Source organism: Lontra canadensis, unplaced genomic scaffold (assembly GCF_010015895.1).
Source record: "Lontra canadensis isolate GAN:19392208 unplaced genomic scaffold, GSC_riverotter_1.0 scaffold66, whole genome shotgun sequence".
NCBI lineage: Eukaryota > Metazoa > Chordata > Mammalia > Carnivora > Mustelidae > Lontra > Lontra canadensis.
Genome location: NW_022631060.1, coordinates 862,116 through 883,987, shown reverse-complemented (window position 1 = coordinate 883,987; position 21,872 = coordinate 862,116). Strand labels below are relative to the sequence as shown.

The 21,872-nt window shown below is 37.7% G+C and overlaps 1 protein-coding gene across 1 annotated transcript; it reads right to left on the bottom strand.

Moving 5' to 3' along the window:
* Positions 1–12,185: 12,185 nt before the first annotated feature.
* On the bottom strand, positions 12,186–20,091 carry LOC116880184 (membrane-spanning 4-domains subfamily A member 3-like). Its single transcript, XM_032879040.1, is given in 6 exon segments — positions 12,186–12,550; positions 13,159–13,260; positions 14,912–15,070; positions 16,387–16,443; positions 19,152–19,286; positions 19,936–20,091. Coding segments are annotated over 6 exon segments (693 nt in total). The 3' UTR covers positions 12,186–12,466.
* Positions 20,092–21,872: the final 1,781 nt, after the last annotated feature.

Genomic DNA, 21,872 nt, shown 5'->3' with positions numbered 1-21,872 from the left:
ACTTAAGACATTTGTCAGATAAGTTTCCCAGCTGATTAACAGCAATAGGGTTTTTCATTTGTTTGTTAGAATGAAGAACAAAATTAAGGGGCTGAACAGAAAGTAGTGTGAAACGAGGACATTTGAGAGTCCTGGAGAATGAATCTGCCTGAGACCAGCACCATTTACAGAACCAACCAAGGAAAGAGTTTAGTGGAGACTGAGAAGGTGAGAGAGAATTGCAAAACAGAAAGAGATGTTCTTCCCTTCTGGAGCTTTCTCTACTTGGCCATTTCTGTGCCAGAACTTTCCTCAAGGTATCTCTGAAAAGCCTGTCTTCCCTGTTTAAGGCATAGGCGGCTTCACACATAATCTAAGGCTGACGCATGCTCACGAGTGTGTCTTAGCCTCTGAATCTCTGGATTTGCCTCTGAATCCGGTATTTGTTGTCTTTCTCTCTCTTCCTGTCTTTTGGGCATGACTCATATAGCTCTGTGCAGCAGATGGGCTCTGAGACTGGACAGGAAGAATGCTCTGGGCCACTCCTGATAGGGTGTGGGAGCTAAGTGTTCACCCAAAAGACTGTCTGGGCTGCTAAACATTAGACTGACTCTCTGCTATTTTGATTTTTTTGAAGGCAAGGATGCAGCCATGAAGCCCTGAGGAGCATGAACTTGATAAATATTCCACAAGTAGATCTAAGCAACATTGGACGGAGCAATGTATCTAAATTAGGGTCAGAGCTTAACTGATGTGTTCATCTTAATAGCTAACTAGCTAAACAAATAAATACGTGGTAAAATGAATCACAGATGTGGGATTCTTTTATTTCAGATTAATTATTGACATAACCCTAAGTGGCTCTTCTTTAAACTGTAAGATACTCCAGATTGCCCCTCTAGTCACCTGTATTGTGTCTCTGGGATGTGATGAAACTTCTTCTCATTCTCCAGGAAACTAAGGTATGCGTGTGAATAGAGGACATTAAAAGATATATGAACATACCTTTCATGACAAAAATAGATGAAGCCATGCACCATCTTCCCACGGTGTCTTTGGGAACTTGTGGACTGAACCAATGTGTTACTGAAATTAAGGAATAAAACTTCTTTATGTACACATTCATCCAAAAAAGGAGTTTGGGCTCTAGGTCAGGCATTGCTCTGTCACTGATGTCACTATGTCACCACCACACAGAAGTGGATACCATGGTATCAGCCCTTGTCCTGAGTGCTCTCACAGGCTGTAAGAGTAGGTCACAGATAAATGAGTTCATGTTACTAGTATGCCAGATGTTGCTGGAACACACAGGAGGATGAAACAATTCTACCTGCCAAGGGGTGTGCAGAATTCAAGGAAAACCTTTCCCTAAGAAAATACCGTGGGAGCCAGGACTTAAAAATCATGCCCTCAGGAGTTTTCATCTGCAGAATGAGACCACATCTGCTGGCAAAAGTCCTAAAGAAATGCCTGCTGGTGGTGTTTTCTGGGAGCACGTAAGAGTGCATTATGTGTGCAGCAAATAATTAGAAGTCAGGCTTAAGGTTTAGACAGGAAACAAATTGTGGACAGTCTTTGGTATTTGGACATGATACTGGTTTTTTTGTTTTGTTTTGTTTTGTTTTTTAAATTTGTTTTTTTAATTTCTTTTCAGTGTTCCACAATTCATTGTTTATGCACCATACCCAATGCTCCATGCAATACGTGCCCTCCATAATATCCACCACTAGGCTCACCCAACCTCCCACCCCCCACCCTTCCAAAACCCTCAGATTGTTTTTTAAAGTCCACAGTCTCTCATGTTTTGTCTCCCTGTACAGTTTCCTCCAACTCCCTTCTCCTCTCCATCTCCTCATGTCCTCTATGTTATTCTTTATGCTCCACAAATAACTGAAACCATATGATCATTGACTCTCTCTGCTTGACTTATTTCACTCAGCATAATCTCTTCCAGTCCCGTCCATGTTGATACAAAAGTTGGGTATTCATCCTTTCTGATGGAGGCATAATGATACTGCTTTGTGAGAATTTTCAATAGAGACTTGCAAAATGCAAACCAGAAACTGAGACCTATCTTCTGGCCCCCCACTTGCTTCATACCCTGGTTTCACCAGCACGTTCTTCTACCCCTCTGGAGATGCTTACCCAATCCTGTCCCCACATCTGAGTCCTTAGAATATGCAGTGTTGTCTTTTGAGACTGTGAACATTGAAACATATGCCAATATGACTTTTTTTTTTTGGTGGAGGCAAGATTATCAAGATGAGGTTTAATTATGCCTCTGTCTGAAAGAAAGAGATAATAGAGAGATCATTTCCTGCACTGCAGGGTACGTGTAACATCCCAGCAGAACATTTGCACATGCTTTCCACGAGCATTTTTTTTTCTCAGTACACACTGGACTTACTCTTCCACACTCAGAAGAGATGTCCTTTCAGATCCCACCTCAACAATTGTATTCTCCAACTGAATGCTCAAGTTACTTAAAATAAATATGCACCAATTTTCATTTTACAAATGGGAAGATGATATTCCTCATATTTTCTGATACTCCCAAAGGAATCATTACAGCTTTGTTCTCTCTGTCTCTCTCTCTCTCTGTGTCCTTTTGTCTCTCTCTTTAAGAGGCCCAGAAAGGCCAAAATGGACACCAAACACCAAGGTTCCATGGGAAGTTGGGTTATAAAAAGGAAGGAAATAAGAAAACATTGTTCAGAACACAGAACTGGTGGATCTAAAAGCAAAAGCCTTTGTCTCTTCATTTACATGACTTTAGAAATGCAAAGAGATAGATTTACACAGACAACCCAGGTGCTTAAAACTCTTCAAACCTTTCCTGAAATTGGAGCCGATCTGCCTGCCATTGCAGCTTCTGGACCACTCAACCTCAGAGGTCCTGCACGTGTCTGCTCTCTATCTGCTCCCACCCCTTCTAGCTCCCAAAATGGCAATTACACAGGGAAAATTATGCGTATAATATATTTGTTCTCTTGTGACCAAAAACTTCTGCTTAGTGTGAGGTTGTGGCAATTTCTCACTGGCTTCAAGCAGTGGTTAGCGCCTGGTTGCAGGAACTGGGAGAAATCTTTAGTCCTTTTCTTAAAAGCAGGAGATAAAAATTCTTGGGTGATGGGCTCTCCGCTAGGGAGGGAGCCTGTTTCCCTTCCCCCTCTCTGCCTCTCTCTCTGCCTACTTGTGATCTCTCTCTCTCTGTCAAATAAATAAATAAAATCTTAAAAAAAAAAATTCTTGGAATTGATTAGAGAATCAATTCCAAGAATTTTTTTTAAGATTCTCTAATTTCCCTTTCTGTATTTTCATTGTTAGTGTATAAGAAAGCCACTGATTTCTGTACATTGACTTTGTATCCTGCCACGTTACTGAATTGCTGTATGAGTTCTAATAGTTTGCGGGTGGAGTCTTTTGGGTTTTCCATATAAAGAATCATGTCATCTGCGAAGAGAGAGAGTTTGACTTCTTCATTGCCAATTTGGATACCTTTTATTTATCTTTGTTGTCTGCTGTTGCTAGGACTTCTAATACTATGTTGAACAAGAGTGGTGAGAGTGGACATCCTTGTCGTGTTCCTGATCTCAGCGGGAAGGCTGAGAGCTTTTTCCCATTGAGGATGATATTTGCTGTGGGTCTTTCATTGATAGATTTTATGAGGTTCAGGAATGTTCCCTCTATCCCTATAATCTGAAGCATTTTAATCAGGAACGGATGCTGGATTTTGTCAAATGCTTTTTCTGCATCAATTGAGAGGACCATGTGGTTCTTCTCTCTTCTTTTATTAATTTGTTCTATCACATTGATTGATTTGCGAATGTTGAACCATCCTTGTAACCCAGGGATGAATCCCACCTGGTCATGGTGGATAATCTTTTTAATGTGCTGTTGGATCCTGTTTGCTAGGATCTTGTTGAGAATCTTAGCATCCATATTGATCAGTGATATTGGTTTGAAATTCTCCTTTTTGGTAGGGTCTTTGCCTGGTTTGGGGATCAGGGTAATGCTGGCTTCATAGAAAGAGCCTGGAAGTTTTCCTTCTGCTTCAATTTTTTGAAACAGCTTCAGGAGAATAGGTGTTATTTCTTCTTTGAAAGTTTGGTAGAATTACCCAGGGAATCCATCAGGTCCTGGGCTCTTGTTTTTTGGGAAGTTTTGATAACTGCTTCAATCTTGTTACTAGATATTGGTCTATTCAGGTTGTCAATTTCTTCCTGGTTCAGTTTTGGGAGTTTATAGTTTTCCGGGAATGCATCCATTTCATCTAGGTTGCCTAGCTTATTGGCATATAACTGTTGATAATAACTTTTGATGATTGCTTCTACTTCCTTGGTGTTAGTTGTGATCTCTCCCTTTTCATTCATAATTTTATTAATTTGGGCTTTCTCTCTTTTCTTTTGGATTAGTGTGGCCAATGGTTTATCAATCTTATTGATTCTTTCAAAAAACCAGCTTCTAGTTTCATTGATACGTTCTACTGTATCTCTGGTTTCTACCTCATTGATCTCTGCTCTTGATCGAAAATACCTCCCTTGCTAAGTTCATCATCTTCCTTCTTCCTGCGGCAATGCCCGCTGCGGGGAATGGTATGTGTGCAAAAGCGCCCCCTGTAGGGCTCCCTAGTTCCATTTCGATTTACTCGTGAGAGGGGTAGAACACACTCTCCAGTTACATGCTGAGAAAGGGTATCTGGGAGATAGAGTTTTTGTGGTTTTGCTGGCCTGAACATTTTCTTTTTACACCACCTGTATTTGATTGCATTCTAGAGAAGTATGGCATTTAAACTGGAAAATATTCTTTTACTCAGAATCATTCACTCTCTTTTCTTCTAGCATCTAGAGTTCATTTTGGCAATTCCACTGTAATTTTACAATTATTTACAAAATTACAAATATTTGTATGTGTCATGTATTTTCTCTCGAGACGTCTTTATAATTTCTCTTAATCCATAAAGGTAAAAATACATGATGTTTAGATTTAATGTAAATTTTATGCATTAATTCTACTGGATAGTCAGTAGCATTTTCAAACTAGAGACCCACCCGTGTACTATGTTCTAAAAAATTGTCCATGTATTCTTTATGATAACTTCCTCATATTAAAAAAAACTTACTAGGACCTCTTACTAGGGAGATGGCAGACATCCAAAATTTGTCTCTATTTTCATGTCCTTCTCACATATGCAATACACTCATTCCAGCCCAATGCCCCTAATTCATTCCAGCATCAGCCCAAAGTCTAAGTCCTGAGTTTCATCTAAGTATCACCTGCATCAGATATGGGTGAGACAATTCATCCAGAGGGGAATGCTTGTATAGATGACTCAAATTCGTCTTTAACCATTGATCAAAATCGTGAATATTTATGTAACCCTTTGTCTGGTTGGGGTTTTATTTTACATATTTCATTTCATTTATTATTGTTCCATGAAAATAGGGACAAAATGATTCCACAAGTTGCACTTTTATCTCTGAATTTTTAACAGAAGGACAAAGCATGTGGTAGAAACTCAATTTGAAGGAGTGAATGAATGAATGGATGAATCATTCATTAAGGAGGGAGGGGAACATTTCCCCCTTTACTCTTAGTTCTTTGGGCTGGTCCAATAATTAAAGTGAATTATGGGAGAAAAATTAGTTTTGTTATCTACTATGTGGAATCCACACAAACACATGAAATTCCAAAGGCAAATAAAACTGGGCATGTATGTCAACCTAAACTAAGGAGAAGGGGTAAGTGTCTGGGATTTCAAAGGGACCAGAAGCAATTCACAGGAAGATGATAGAAAATGTTTGGTAAGCAAGTGTTTGTTGGGACATGCAGAGACAATGGAGAATAGGAGTTTTAACGGACTTTGCTAGGTCTCTCCGAGCCTCCTGCACCTGGTTCACATCATACTGTAGTTCTTTATGATGGTAGCTCTCCTTCCGGAGGATGTTCTCTATTGAAATTCTTTTAGGCAGTTAGCAGAAAGGTCAAAGTTTCTTTTGGGTCTTTTGGGCCTTGTTTTTTTTCAGCTCAAAACGTCTGCATGCCAAAATGGCACATCATGGCTCAACACCCTCTGGACCCCTATAATTCCCACTATTCTAAACCCAACAGTGAACCACTGCCCTGACCCCAGCCTACCCAAAATAAAACCCAGGCTTAACTGAAGGAATTTCGCAAGACACAGTGGAGAAAAGATTAACAGAAGTACTTTACAACCTATAGAGAAATCATTTAAAATTTTTGAGTTTTGGGGTGCCTGGTTAAGTATCTGCCCTTGGCCCAGGTCATGATCCCAGGACCCTGGGATCAACCCCCATGATGGGAGCCTGCTTCTCCCACTCACCCCTGCTCATGCTCTCTGTCTCTGTCTGTCTGTCTCTCTCTCTCTCTCAAATAAATAAAATATTTTCCTGAGCTGAGGTTTTATTATTGCAAAGCTGTGCTACTTTCTCCAGGTCAGAGGGCTTCTGTGGGGAGATAGGAGGAAAGCCTGAGTCAGGCAGAGTCTAAACTAAGGACCATATAAATGATCTTACAGCAAGTCAAAGATGGAATGCGACTTCCTGCAAGAGAATAATTCCCCCATACCCTTTATTTTCCCTCAAAGTTAAAAAGAAGGAGGGAAAGGAAAGGAAAGAGGAAAGGAAAGGAAAGAGGGAAGGGAAGGAAGAGGAAAAAAGAAAAAAGTCAACAAGGATAACTATGGAACTCAGGATGTAATGCGGACTGTGAAAAATGAATTAAACCTTATTAGAAACACATGGAAACCTCACTGGAAGAGGAGGGAGTTAAATGAAGCTGACCTAAGTAGCTGACAAACAGCTTCTCTGACTGCAGACCACAGACAAAATATAAAGGGAGCTGTACATCAGTGCTGTACTTGTATTGGTAAATTTAGTATTACATAATACCAGTGAGCGATTCTGAAACAACTTTATAAGTATGCTAAGGTTAAACAAACACACAAACAAATGTTGGATAATCATTGCCAGATTTCCTACATGTTATAAACAAGGTTTATATATAAACAGGTTATTAACAAGCAGGGCAGGGCTCCTGCTAGAATGAGCCCTGTGGGGCTGGATTTGAGTAGAAGAGATGAGTATGAACTCGTGTATCCTTTAACATATGTGCAGATAACAGGTACAGCAATAAATATAAACATGTGTGCACACGGGTTAGTGTTTTATGTATATTTCTTCAACTTGTCCACTGAGGGGGTCTAAAACAGTGACTTTCATATCAATAAGCATACCTAACCCCATATTAGGTTTTTTAAAATATAATTTCCCTCTAAAAAGAAACCAGGTCTCCCTATAGAAGTGGAAATTCTGTCTGCAACAGGGAAATGAACCTGGAGTATCTTCTGGTTCTAGAAAACAGCAAAGTGCTAAAAAAGAAAGGGAACATTGGGAGCATGTCAAAACTACACAGAAGTCAGCTCAGCTCTCAACAGCAAAAACTGGAACAACTGGACCAATTAAAAAAATATGTGTCATAACCCAAAGAGTAATATAAATATGTATGGATATAAATAAATGATTTAATGAAGAAAGAAATGAGAGAAAAAGGACAAATCTCCTTTGCAGAATTTAAATAATAAATGAAGAAATGAGGAATATAGAAAATCACCTTTTGAATGACACAGAAGTGATTGCTGCAAGAAAATTCTCTATGTGAATGATAAAATTAGTGAGTGAAACTTTAAGGAGAAATAGGATATTTACATAGCCTCAAAATGTCTTTTCTAAAACATTTGTTACAGTGGTGGTTTTAATGAATGCCTGCCTTTGTTTTGATAGTCCTTTCTCCGGGAGGTGGGGCTCATTTCTCTTCCCCTTGAATGTAAACTAGACATTAATTCACTTCTAATGAATGGAGGATGGAAGAGAAAAAATAGCAACTTTTCAGTGAAGACATCTAAAAGATGTTGGGGAGGAAAATTTTTATTCTTCCCTTCAAAGGTTCCTTCAGCTGGTCCAAGAATTAAATTGACATGAGACAGATTAACCGGAGAAAATAAAATTTAATTTCATATGTATGAGAGTTCCACATATACAAGAGGCACAAAGACAAAAAAGGTAAAATGAAGTCTATAAGCCATCCTGAGTTAAGGAATGGGAAGGGATCTGGGCCTTCAAAGAGGGGGAGGGAAAATCACGGGGCAATAAGAAGAAAGGTACATGTTTGGTAACTGGATGTTTGTCCTGCCACACAGATGGGTCACTCATATAAAATTTATCTTTGGTGGAGTACCTGGTTAGCTCAGTTGGTTGAACATGTGACTCTTGATTTCAGCTCTGGTCATGATCTCAGAGTCATAAGATGGAGCCCCATGTCAGGCTCCACACTCAGTGGGGAGTCTGCTTGAGATTCTCTCTTTCCATCTCTTTCTGTCCCTCCCCCTGCTTGTGCATGCTCTCTCTCTCTTTTTCAAATAAATAGATAAATCTTTTTAAAAAATTTTGTCTCTGGCAATAACTCTTATTCTGGGAAAGATCTCCAATTTAGATCCCCCTAGGTAGTTAAGGGAGGGAAAAGTTTCTCTTGAGCCCACAGAGTCTTGATTGCCTTCAGCTCAAAACAGTCTACAAACTAAAGAGGCACATCTTGGGGAGACTTTAACCAAGTAATCATGGTTTACTACACCAATGACGCCATGTTGATATCATGAGTATACTGGGTGTCCTTACATGATGTGATGAGAAAGGTATTTCAACTGTATGAAAGTCTTCCTCCAAAACCATAAATCTATTTGAATCATGGCATAATATTATCACACCGAGAAGACATTCCACAAAATACCAGAACACTGCTTTTCAAAAATGTCAAAGTCATGAAAAACAAGGATAGTCTGAGAAAGTGTCTCAGATGAGAAAAGACTAGAGATATATATTGATCTTTAAAAAAGAAAGAAATTTACCCCCATTTGTAGATGTAAATATAATAAAAGATAAGCAAGATCTTGAAAGGAAAAATCCTATAGTTAAAGAAAACAACTAAAAACCATAAAACATCAGTGAAAGAAATTGAAGATGACACAAATAAATACAAATATATTCCATGTTCATGGATTAGAAGAAGTGATACTGTTAAATGTCCATACTACCCAAAAATAATTGTGTTATGCAACTAAAACAATGTGTTATTTTTGTAACAACAACAAAGTCTCTGAAATAGGAGGCTCCGGGTATGTGCATGAATGTATGTGAACTTCAGTATGGCAAATAAGGAGATATTCAACCAAAATATTCTAGAATTATTAGCTTTCCAAAAGGAGAATGATGATAATGATGGTGATGATGATGATGATGTCACTATAGAAAAAGTAAATTATGGATATATTAAAAATCTTAATATAAAAAGAAAATCTCCAAGGACTTGAGGTAAAGAAGGGTTTCTTGTCCAAAACACAAAAAGCATAAATCATGATGAAAAGTGAGTAAATAAAACTACAACAATTCAGGGTGGAAGCAACACAAGAGGTAACAGAAACACCAAAATAAAACAAAACAAAATCAGAATGGGAGAAGATATTTGCAACAAATGTTTAACAATAAAAACAGAATGTATGTGTTCATGAAACTTCTAATTCCAGATATGGGTTAAATTTCAGATGTGAGTAGGTTAGGGTTTGATTTCTGTTTTCTGAAATTCTCTTACATTGCCTTCAGCTTAGTACTGAGGTTGGTTTTCGCCATGGCCACTATAGCTACTAATTCTAGCTGTAGCTTAGTTCACAAATATGATGAAAGGGAAGGTCATATTTTACATTCATAAAAGAGCCTCTAACTTAATGTTGATGGTTCCACACATGAATCAAGCACTGGTTAAGGGACATTTCATGGGCTGATACAATCAGGAATGGAAGTGTTCTTATGGGTTCAGATTTACTGTGGTGAGCCCTGCAGTCTCCACCAAAATCTCAAGGTTGCCATCAAGCCAGGGATATCTAGAATGGCTGCCAGATAGGCAATCCCAATGTCCACTATAGGATGTCAATATGTTTTGATCAAAATTTGTTAGCAGATATCTTTGGAAAAATAAAAAAAAAAGATTTGTTTAATTATAACATATTAGAGGAGAAAAGTAGAAATAATGAAAAATGATAATATAAATGTTACTATAAATCACTTTTTTTCTGGAGATGTCTATAGGCACCTACCATTTGCTTTGTGTACTGTATCAGACTCCTTAATCAACCTCTTCTTCACAAACTCCTTGCAATACACTCTACATTGCAACCAAAAGGATATCTATAAATTTCAAGCAAATGTATGCCCTGTCCATATTTTCCCAGTGGTGTGCTGTAAATTTTAACAACTGGCTTTCCAGAGTTGGAGGGTGGGAGTGGGACCGTGACTTGTGGCTTACCAGTCTCTGAGGTATAAATACTACCACCACAGCCAATTTCAAGCCACCCTGAAAATTTAAAATCAGCTCTCACAAGTCTATATAACCCAGCTCAACACCACTACATACAATTTTCAATTGCTTCTGAAGACTCATAGAGTTGTCTGTCTTATGATCTTCTGTGATGTATATACTTTCCCTCTCTCTCTAAAGTTTTATCTTGCCATCTGCCCCTCACACATCATAGATACACTAAACTCTTTTGTTACTTCCCTGAATATCCCCAATTCTCCCAAGCTTAAAGACTTTTGCATGCATCCCCCTTCATCATGCCAACTCTAGTCATCTTTAAGAGTTCGGTTTAGAAGTCTTCTAAGAAAAAAATGTTATCCCCTCTTGCCTGAGTTAGAAACTCTTCCTACATCTTCCCAGAATCCTATACTTTTCCTATCATAGCCTTTATCACTCCATGTTGTAATCACATATTTCCATAGGTCTATAGCTCTTACTATGAGCAACTTGAGAGCAAAAACTATCCGTCATTCTCTATCATACATTAAACTTCTACCACAGCACATGCACATAGTTGACATTCTCCAGATATTGTTGAATGGATTAAAAAGCATATTAGAATACATATATATACACATACACACATATATGTGTGTATATATATATATATATATATATAAAATGAGTGTGTATGTGTGTGCATGCTCTGGCAAGGCAACAACTAGTAGAGAAGAGTGTGAAAGAATTTTTGCATACATGGTAAACAAGGAGCTAAGAGTAGCCTATGGGTATGAAATTATGGACATTATGAATGACACAGTTTAGTATCAAGAGAAGGGAATTCGTTTATAAATGTGAAACATAAGCACTTTAGCAGTAGATAAATCAGGAATCACATATATCAGAAGGAGGTTTAACATCAAAATGCCACCTTGAAAAGATAACCATTAATATCCCTATGGGATAGGAGGAGCCACACAGAAGTGAGGGTTTCTGCCATCTTCCCTGCACATCTCACCACCACCCCACCTCAGCCTTAGCAGCAGCAGCAGCACCAATAACAACACCAGCATTATTTAGTACTTGTAGGTCTATTTTGCCTCATAACAACTGATAAGGTCATTGATATTTTTTAAGATTTTATTTTATTTTATTTATGTATTTATTTAGAGAGAGAGCGCAAGCAGTGGGAGGGGCAAAGGGAAAGGGAGTGAGAGAACCTCAAGCAGACTCTGAGCTGAGCATGGAGCTCAATGTGGGATTCAGTCCCAGGACCCTGAGATCTTGACCTGAGCTGAAATCAAGAGTAGGTTTCTTAACCGAGTGAGCCACCCAGGTACCTGAAGGTCACTGATATTATCACATGTCTTTTATAGATGACGAGAAACAGATCAGGGAGATTAAGTAACTTGCTCAAATTCACACAGGTAATAAGTGACAGTTATCAAAATTTAAAGCCAGATCTGTGAGATTCCAAAGCCTTATTTTTTACTTCTCTGTTTTGCAGTTTCTCACCATCCTTTGAAGAACAAATGTTGATACTGCTCTCAAAGTCCCCGGTCTACACCATCCTTTATGTATCAGGGCATATTGGAATCTCAGCAGCTGACTGAAGCAAAATCTCTGAGGCTTGACCCTCCCCACCTCAAATGTAGTAAAAACATATCTTGAAGATAATGATGGATTTTTATTTGAGTTTTTACAATGCTGATGCCAGCTAAAGTCAGGAAGTGTTTTTCTGCAATGAAAAAAATATATGACTCATTTTCTTTTTCAGTGGGTGATTAGGAGTTGGGTTTAGAGAAAACACATAAAATGGGAATTTTTCTATTTGCCTTCTTTAAACCTTATTAGGCAGTGGAATAGGTAGGTAAGAAGAAAGACACTGATTTTGCGAACAACTTTGGAGCGGTGATCACAGACGTTACAAAACCAAGAATGTCTAAAGAAGTATATTTTTCCTTCCATATCCAAACATACTAATGGGGTTTATAATTGGAACAGAAGAAAATTGAGTCAAATATTCAAGTTTCTCATGATTGGTGCCCTAAGAGAGCAGGATTGTGTTTTGCAGGCTCCCATCCTCCCAAGTTCTTGGATGAAGCTCTGATTCACTGGAGATTTAAGCTTGAATTTCCTTGCTCTCAGACTTATTTTCATCAGGAGGCATTCCTGCTTGTACAGAATTAGAAGGAGTGGAAATCACCTGGAAAATAAAATATCAATGTCCAAGAATAGGATCATCACCTCCCTCTCCTTACAACCCTTCCTCAATCATCATGATCATCACCAGTAACATGTGATTGCTGATCATTACTGTGCTAAAGTTTTATGTACATGATCCTCACAGCAAACATTAGAGGAGCATGAAAATGTTTTCATCTTATACTTGAGTTACTTAAAATCTGGAAAGAATTCATAATTTTTTCCTGGCTATACAACTAAAAACTGATAAGTTATGAGTAAATAATTGAACCTAATTATATCTGAATAAAAATGTACTAAATGTTATTATAATATTTATTATTTTGTACTAATTGTATTATTATTGATATTTTAATTTATTGATTATTATACTAATTATATTACTATAACATGATACTATGATTTTATACATGTATTGAATATTATATTAAATACACTGTTTCCTCATTTTTCCAGCCTTGATTCCATCCCACATATTCACACCATCTCTAACTCCAGGAACCCCACAAATCATTACTGCATTAATTGTGTCTTTCCAATTCTGGGACTCAGTGAGAACCTCAAACCCTAGCAGTCCATGTGAATTATTAGTTATGGAAACAAACCCACCTCAGTCGAATTACGTGAGCTTTCTACGCACCACATGGCTGAGACAGAGATGCTTATGCACAATTCCAGCAAGGTAAGGATCAGCATTAGGGACATCAGGCCCTAGGGGATATGATGTCTCATATCAAACCCAGCACAAACATTCAGAGAGAAAAAAGTGTCATCAGGAAACCAAATATAACGTCTCCTGCCCTTAGAACAAAGTGAACCACAGATTAGGTTTAAGACATAGACATACACAAACACTCTACAAGAGACAATTTGCCAACCTAAAAACATGGAAATACTTTCCCTAGAGAGAGATACTTTGCATTTATCAACGCACGTGAGGTAGTCATGGGTAAAGAAAATGTAGAGGCGAAATGCTGATACTCTCATTAACATCTACTAATTTAAATCATAGCAAACTAGGCAGACAAGTAGGCAGTTAAGGAAAATAGACAAAAATGACCCTCCACCATTTCATTAATGGAATTTCATTAGCGGTTTTATGCATTTACACCATCGCTAGCAACCAAACACTAAATGGAAATATTAAACACAAAATCACTAGACTAGCAATTCCTCTGTTATCTCTTAGGCACCTTGAAGAAGCAAATATAAAATTGCTCCAGAAGGAAAATACTATGAAATCCACAGGAATAAAAAATCAGACCAATATAAATATAAACTTATATAATTAAAAATACAACTTAGTATGCCTCCATCAGAAAGGATGAATACCCAACTTTTGTAGCAACATGGACGGGACTGGAAGAGATTATGCTGAGTGAAGTAAGTCAGGCAGAGAGAGTCAATTATCATATGGTTTCACTTATTTGTGGAGTATAACAAATAGCATGGAGGACAAGGGGAGTTAGAGAGGAGAAGGGAGTTGGGGGAAATTGGAAGGGGAGGTGAACCATGAGAGACTATGGACTCTGAAAAACAATCTGAGGGGTTTGAAGTGGCGGGGGGGTGGGAGGTTGGGGGAACCAGGTGGTGTGTATTAGAGAGGGCACGGATTGCATGGAGCACTGGGTGTGGTGCAAAAACAAGGAATACTGTTATGCTGAAAATTTAAAAAAAAAATTAAAAAAAAAACAAATACAAAAATTAAAAAAAAATACAACTTGGGAAAAAATGATGCACAAAGTTCTATGCCAGCACACAGGAGTTAGTCAGTAAAAATAGATCATAAAAAAGGTCATCATGGAGAAAATAGGTAAATTTGAAGGAAAATCTTAATTCTAATTGGACATCAGGAGAAGAATTTCTAACACAAACAATAAAGTCATTTGAAAAGGTTCTTAAGGAACTTCCCTCTAAAAGGAAGACAACCGCCAAAATTCAGAAGTCAGTCTTGATTTGAAAATCCCAAACTACAGAGAACACTGCATTTCTCCCAAGTCAGTTTTATTAAGGAAGATGTGAAATAATTTTTTTTTCAATTTAACTGCTATGGAGAGTGTAATAGTAGTAGTAATCAATATTAATAGTATAACACAATGTGCATGGTCTCAACAGTTCATCAAATATTAACTTGTTTAATTCTTACACCAACTCTGTAAGAATGAAACTATTATCATCCTCTTTTGAAAGATAAGCAAATTGAAGCACAGAAAGATTGTCTAATTTGACCTTCATTACAGAGCTAATACATGGCCAAGCCCAGATTCAAATCAAGGTTACATGATACCTGATACATTATTCTTCTGTACATTTTGGGTTGTTTGAAATATTTTATAATTAAACATAATTTTGGAAAACATACGTTTGAAAAGATGCCCACGTAAATGCATAAGTCCTATGACTGTGAAGATTCACAGTTCTTGAAAGACTGCTTATTAACTGCTAAATTTACTGAGAGAAAAACAAACCCAACTAGAGCCACAGTAGCGCTGGCAATATTCATTCCAAAAGTGTTTTGCACCTAAAAAAAGAATAGGAATTTTCATTTAATATAGGAAGCACATCCTTCCTTCCTTTGGTGGTGGTTCATTTAAATAAATATCGATTTAAGGTTCTTTACACACCCAGAATCATCTTAGATGCTGGGCACACATCACAGAACAAAGATCCATACCCTCATGGAGCTTACATTCTAGCAGCAAAGACAAAGAAAACAATTAAGCATACAAATTGGTAAACTACGTAGTATTTTTGAAGGGGAATAAGTATTATGGCTAATGGAGTGGAGAGAGGAGGACCTGGACATCCAGAGAGAAGCGGAAGTGGTAGTGTTAATAGGAATGCGGCCCAGGAAGATGCAGTGAGAAGCCCGATACAGGATGGGATACTGGAACTCCAGGATCATGACCCAAGCCAAAGGCAGTTGCTTAACCAACTAAGCCACCCGGGTGCTCAGAAGTCTTCAGTAATCTTAAGGAGAATAGTTATGGAGATGGGATAGAGAAGAAAATAAAGCCTTTTGGAATGAGTTTAATTGAAACTGTATATATTTTTTCTATTTAGAGCAGTAACCGGATGTTTATAGGCTGATTAAAAAGATCTAGCAGAAAGACATTTGGAGTGGTGCACTTGGATGGAAAAAAAAAAAAAAAAGAACCGAATCTAGTATTCAAGGAGGGATACCTGCTTTGAAGAAAACAGTAGAGAGGTCACCTGCTGTAAGAGGTTAGAATGAAAAGAGAAATGGTACAGATCTGGTCCACAAAGTGGATATTAGAGTGGGGGTCTGAACGTTCTTCTCCAGTGGCTTGTGTTTCTCAGAATAGGAAGCAAGGTCATCAACAGAGAATAACGATGAGAGAAAAGGGATTGGTGTTCGAGGTGGCCGTCCAGGGAAGGGGCAGAGAATGAGCTAGAGAAGCTGTGTAGCTGCACAGATGATTTAGAGAGAACACATAATAGGGGCATAGTAAGTGTTTAATGAATCACTGAAGGAATAGAACTTTTTGCTTTCAGTTGTGGAATCAGTGGTAGAAAGTGTACGCTCTAAGTAATTAGAATTCATCAAGTTTCACAACACACAAAAATCAAGAAGCCTTTTTCTGAGCTTCAGATTCATCAACTATTAAAGGTAACCATCCCAATAATCACTCGAATCTCTATGACTTTCTGATAATTTACCATCTGAGTGCCTTAAGAAAAGAGAATTAATTTTCTTGTGCATTACATGAGACTTGGTGTCTCAGTTGGATTCACCAACCTCTACTCTCCTGCTATTAATAGATAATTTATTTCAAGTCCTATGATCATAGGAAGACAAGAAGAACTGCCACTTACCAGTGCTCTTGTGGGTTTTCTCCCAGCTGCAACAGATAAGGATCCTGAAACAATGAACTGCTTGAACACAGGAAACAAAGCAGATTAGAGAATACTAAGTCTCAACTATTTTTTCTTAGTACTCTTTGGATTAGTAGCTATTTAGCAATGGTTGTACAAAGATTCTTTTTTAAATTAACATTCTACCACATGGAATTATACTTGATGTCGTTCATCATTTTATAGCAATGAAATTTTAAATTCATTAAAATTTTGAGCAAATATATATTACCATTATGTTTTATGTCTGGCTTTTTATAGGTTACATGAGTGTGCATACTTTAAAAATATAATAAATACATATATTTAATGTAACATAATTTATATTTATAGTAAATGTAGATAACATTTATTTATATGCACATTCATATGTAACATTATTCTCATGTTCTTACCCAGGCTTCAGATAAGGGTTTGATTCATTGGATTAGATGTTCTTTTTTTTTTTAAGATTTTATTTATTTATTTGACAGAGAAAGAGATCACAAGTAAGCAGAGAGGCAGGCAGAGAGAAGAGGAAGCAGGCTCCCCGCTGAGCAGAGAGCCCAATGCAGGGGTTGATCCCAGAACCCTGGGATCATGAGGTCATGAGACTTGAGCCAAAGACAGAGGCCTTAAACCACTGAGCCACCCATGTGCCCTTGGATTAGATTTTCTTAAAGAACTTCTGCAAATCTGTCTATATTGAAATGCCCACTAATTTTTTTAATGATTATTTTTGATAAGCTATTGTTTTCATGACTCTGATTTGATCAATTGAATTCTCTACAAGTTCATGGTTTTCTTAAAACTTCATTCTGTTTTATGTCTCATGTATCTTACAACCCTTTATCAAACCACTCCTAGGGTTTGAAGGCAAACGTCAAAATCATGGAGAGCTAAAGCTTGCTACATAAATTCAATTCTTAAATTCTGACTGAACATGAAGGAATGGGTTTTAAATTCTACTTCAGATAACAAAGTGGTTATCACAAGAAACTCCAGGCTCATTAGAGCCTCATAGTCAAGAGCATATGCTCTGTGTCTTGATGCCATCTTAACTTGTATTCATTCTGTATCCTGAGGCAAACTGTCACACCCCTCTTTGCCTGCATTTCTTTTTCTGTAAGATAGAGATGTTCATAGCGCCATGTCACTGATCTTATAGTTATATGGGGATAAAATGAAATAACACATGGCAAGGTACTAGATATGAGCCCAGCATACATAAAGCACCTATTAAAAACAGCTAAGGTTTTTATATATATTTTTCCACTTAATTTCCTAGTGACCCAATGAGAATGTCCTTGTATTATTTCTACTATCCTAGGAAACTGGAGGGCAAGAGCTGAAATATCTTTTCCAAAGGCACATGGTTTAATAAGGATTAGTAAGAGGAAGATCGGTAAATAGAAGGAATCACACATCAGTGTGTGTAGATAGCAGGGTCTGTATACAGAAGAAAGGGGAGGGAGACAAGGATATAGTAAGGCCAGATAAGAAACGCTTTGTTCCATGTCATGGATCTTAGACTTTGCTCCGCTGGTGATACAGAGTCAGAGAAAAGCTTCTACCAATGGGAATCCAACAGTCGGATTTGAATCTTAGTCTTGAGGATGCCTTAAAAGAGTGAGCTCTAGTTCCCTGACCACTTTTTTTCAACAAACTGACCTCAGCTTTCTGAGAAAAGAATATTCCTTTCCAGTTGAATAATTGAGACTCTTTATTATTCTCTTTTCTACAATATGGAAATTTCCCATTTAGATAGGATTCATGATGCAGAGAAAATGTGTACTCCTGATTTTCTGGAAAAAAAAAATCCAGATTCTAGCTAGGTCATCTAAATGATCATATTAACTACTTAAACATTTCAGAAATGTTAAATCCAAATTACATGTGTTAGACTATATCCAGAAACTGAATATAATCTTTTGTCAGAACATGAGATCTGATTTGGGTCAAGAAATTTTGACCAGATGATGAGCAATTTTGTTTTACAGGACATCTGAAGGTCAATGATTTTGGGGAAAAAAAAAAAGTATGAATAAATCAGAGCCCAAAATTTGCTATAAATTTTTTCTTCTTCATTTGCCAATTACACGTTCCATTTACCATTTTCAGCTAACCCTTCCCATCTTTGATATGTCATGGTAGCACCTTTGTTTGAGACCAAACACATATAAATTCTCGAAGTTCTAATACCAGAATCTACAAACAAAACAAGCCCTACCTAATTAACAAATACTTCCTACTAATCACCTTTAAAAAAAATAAACCATCAGGTAGGTGATGGTCAAATAACAAAGCTAAATAAATAAATTTTAAGATCACCTAGGACCAAAGCCTATTTTATTGATTACATTTTGACCTAGATAGGGGAAATCAATCTTCTGATTTCCAGACTGTGATCAGCAGGCAAATCTCTTATGTCTCAAACCAGGATTCTCTTGGCTACACAAGACAATTCACCAATACTCAGTTTTCATTTGATTTTCTTAGTATCCATAACACCTGGGTTTAATACATGAATACATTAACTTTATGTTTGGGACTTAAGTTGTAGTCAGAAAATGTGATTTCTCTTAGTCAGAAAGGCACTTTGTTTTTAAAACATGTGTAAAGATTACAAATCAAACCCATAGCAGGCAATCTTCAAATCACCTAAGAACGACACTATAATAATCCAACACATTTCTAGCAGTGGTATCTATGCAGTGATCTCTGGTCAGGGGAATACGAATACTCACAAATATAGGGCCCCACAGTGGATAGGCTGTGTAGAAGATAAAGAAAAACACACTGAAGAAATGGAATATGTTTCTTAAGGAACCTAGAAAAACACCTAGAACCATAATAATTGCTCCACTCAGGATCTGGACGGCCTGTAAGAAGCAAGGGGGGAAAGGCATAATGGTCATATACTAATGTACATGGAGAAGAGACCATTTTCATTTCCTTCAGAAAGCAGGTATCATTGCTTGAAATGATTATAAAGTCAACTAATTTAACTGGGCTAGGGTTTACATTTGGAGGTTTTCATCCCATGCTATCGCCATGGATCCCAGGGGCAGCCCTTCATCTCCACCTCTCCCCCTGCTCCTGTTTATTCTCACAAACCCCTTCCACAAAGTGGCAGAAGAGTAGAGGCAAAATGGCTGACCTCATAGATAAGGTCAATCATCTTCCTGGCATACTTTAGGGCCATAATATGATGGGGAAGGTACCCAGACATTAAACAACAGTTCATTAAGACTTTCCTCAACACAATTTTTAAATTTAAGATACGGAGTATGAGTTCATAAGAACTCGGCCTCCTGATGTGCTGCTCAGACTGGAGTCCATTCTCCAATGTTGATAGGATGTTTCCTACTCTCCAAGTCTAAAGTAGATCCTGGTCTTTTCTTTAAAAAGTATATTATTGACTCAGTGTTGAATAACTTAGATTCCCCCGATGGGAATAAACAAGGTTTTCCATATGATAGGTATTTTCTTCTATCTTAAACCTTTTTTTTTAAACTTAGGTTGACATACCCCAAAGGCTTGTAGTTTCCCCTTCAGGTGATTTTGCAATTCATCAATGGGCTGGTAGACAGAGTTATTTATCACCTCTGGTTCCGCCTGGCTTGCTGGGGGACCACCTGCTGAGGCTATCCCAGTTTCTTCATTACCAACTCCTTGGGAGGCCATCTGGGGTTATTGATGGCTGTCACAAAAAAAGAAGTCCAAAGGATTGACATTTCCCCCTTTACTGTTAGCTAAAAATTTTTGAGCACAACAGAAATGTTTGATTCAAAATGACTTCAAAATGGCGCAACAATTTACATTGTTGAGTTTCATTTTGTCTTGGAGTAGTAATCATTAGACTATTGTAGTAAGTCTGGGTGTCTCATTTAACCTTGAAACAGTGAAGAGTGATTCCCTTCTCTTTTTTATATACAGGTATACATTATTGCATAGGCCCCTCTCTCTGCAAATCTGTCCTAGACAACCAGACAGATGGCTTCACTGAGCAGTGAACTCTTAGGTGAGGAATATGCCTTTGGTCATATTCCTATAATAACAATAGGTATAATTTATTGAGTACTTACTGCTACCCAAACGTGGTCTAGTTCCTGCAAACGAGTGAACATATTTAATGCTCCTGACAGTCTATGTTGGAATATTATTCCCACTTTAATGATGAGAAAATGGAAGCATAGAGAGGTTAAACCACATACCCAAACTTACACCTTTCATAAATGAATTCAACTCTACTAGAGACATTCTACTTTAAGGTCCAGCATTTTTTTTTAAATCATTATGTTGCATAGTACTATAGGGGAAGATAGCCTTCTGGGCAGCCATATAGCTGTGGATAGTTTACTCACCACGGAAGAGCCAAGTCAGAGTCTGAATTTGGCCATTTACTAGTTGAGTGATCTAGGAATGGGAACCTCAGTGTTCACATATGTAAATGGAAATAATTTTAATTTCATATTAACTTTACAAGGGGCAACTTTGATAAGGTATGAAGTCCCTAACCTAACAAACAGTTGCTAAATGTTGACTTTAACTTACACTCTACCTTGTGTCAAAAGGACTTAAAGTATCATATATAAAGATCACCTAACAACCACCACAGTCATTGCAACTAAAAAATACATTATCACTAAAATATACACAGTATTTCAATCTTGGACAGTATAACTTCATAGTATAAAAACTGATGGGGCGCCTGGGTGGCTCAGTGGGTTAAAGCTTCTGCCTTCAGCTTAGGTCATGATCCCAGAGTCCTGGGATCAAGCCCTGCATCGGGCTCTCTGCTCAGAGAGGAGTCTGTTTCTCCCGCTCCCCTCTGCCTGCCGCTCTCCCTGCTTGTGCTGTCTTTCTTTTTCAAAAAACAAATAAAATCTTTAAAAATAATAAAATAAAATAAAATAAAATTTCTCCATTGGGAAAAGTGTGTGTGTGTACATATTTAAAGATTTTATTTTTTTAAGTGATCTCTACACCCAATGTAGGGCTCGAACTCACAACCCAAAGATCAAGAGTCACATGCTCCACTGACAGCCAACCAGCCACCCTGGGAAATATGCATATATTTTAGATAAGATATCTACTGCTTTAAAATGTATGTAATGTGGGGAGCAGCGCTCCTTCATGATCAGAAGCTGCTTGCCTGTTACTCCAGCTTCATGCCTCCTCCTATCTCATAGCTCCATCCAGCCATGGTTTCTTTCTTTTAATTCCCCAAGCATCAAGCTCTCAAAAGTCTCAAACCCTCTTTCTCAGTATTATTCCTCCCTTCTTGAACACGTTGTCCCTCAGGCTCCACCTAGATAATATCTGGTCTTTTTCCAGACTGACCCTTTGCCCACATCCACACTTTTCATGCAGGAAGCCCTCTTCAGTCCTGCCCAAGTCTGGAGGAAGCTCCCTGTTATTAAGAATGTCTTCTGCTTCCCTTTTTATACCACTTACCCTTCTAA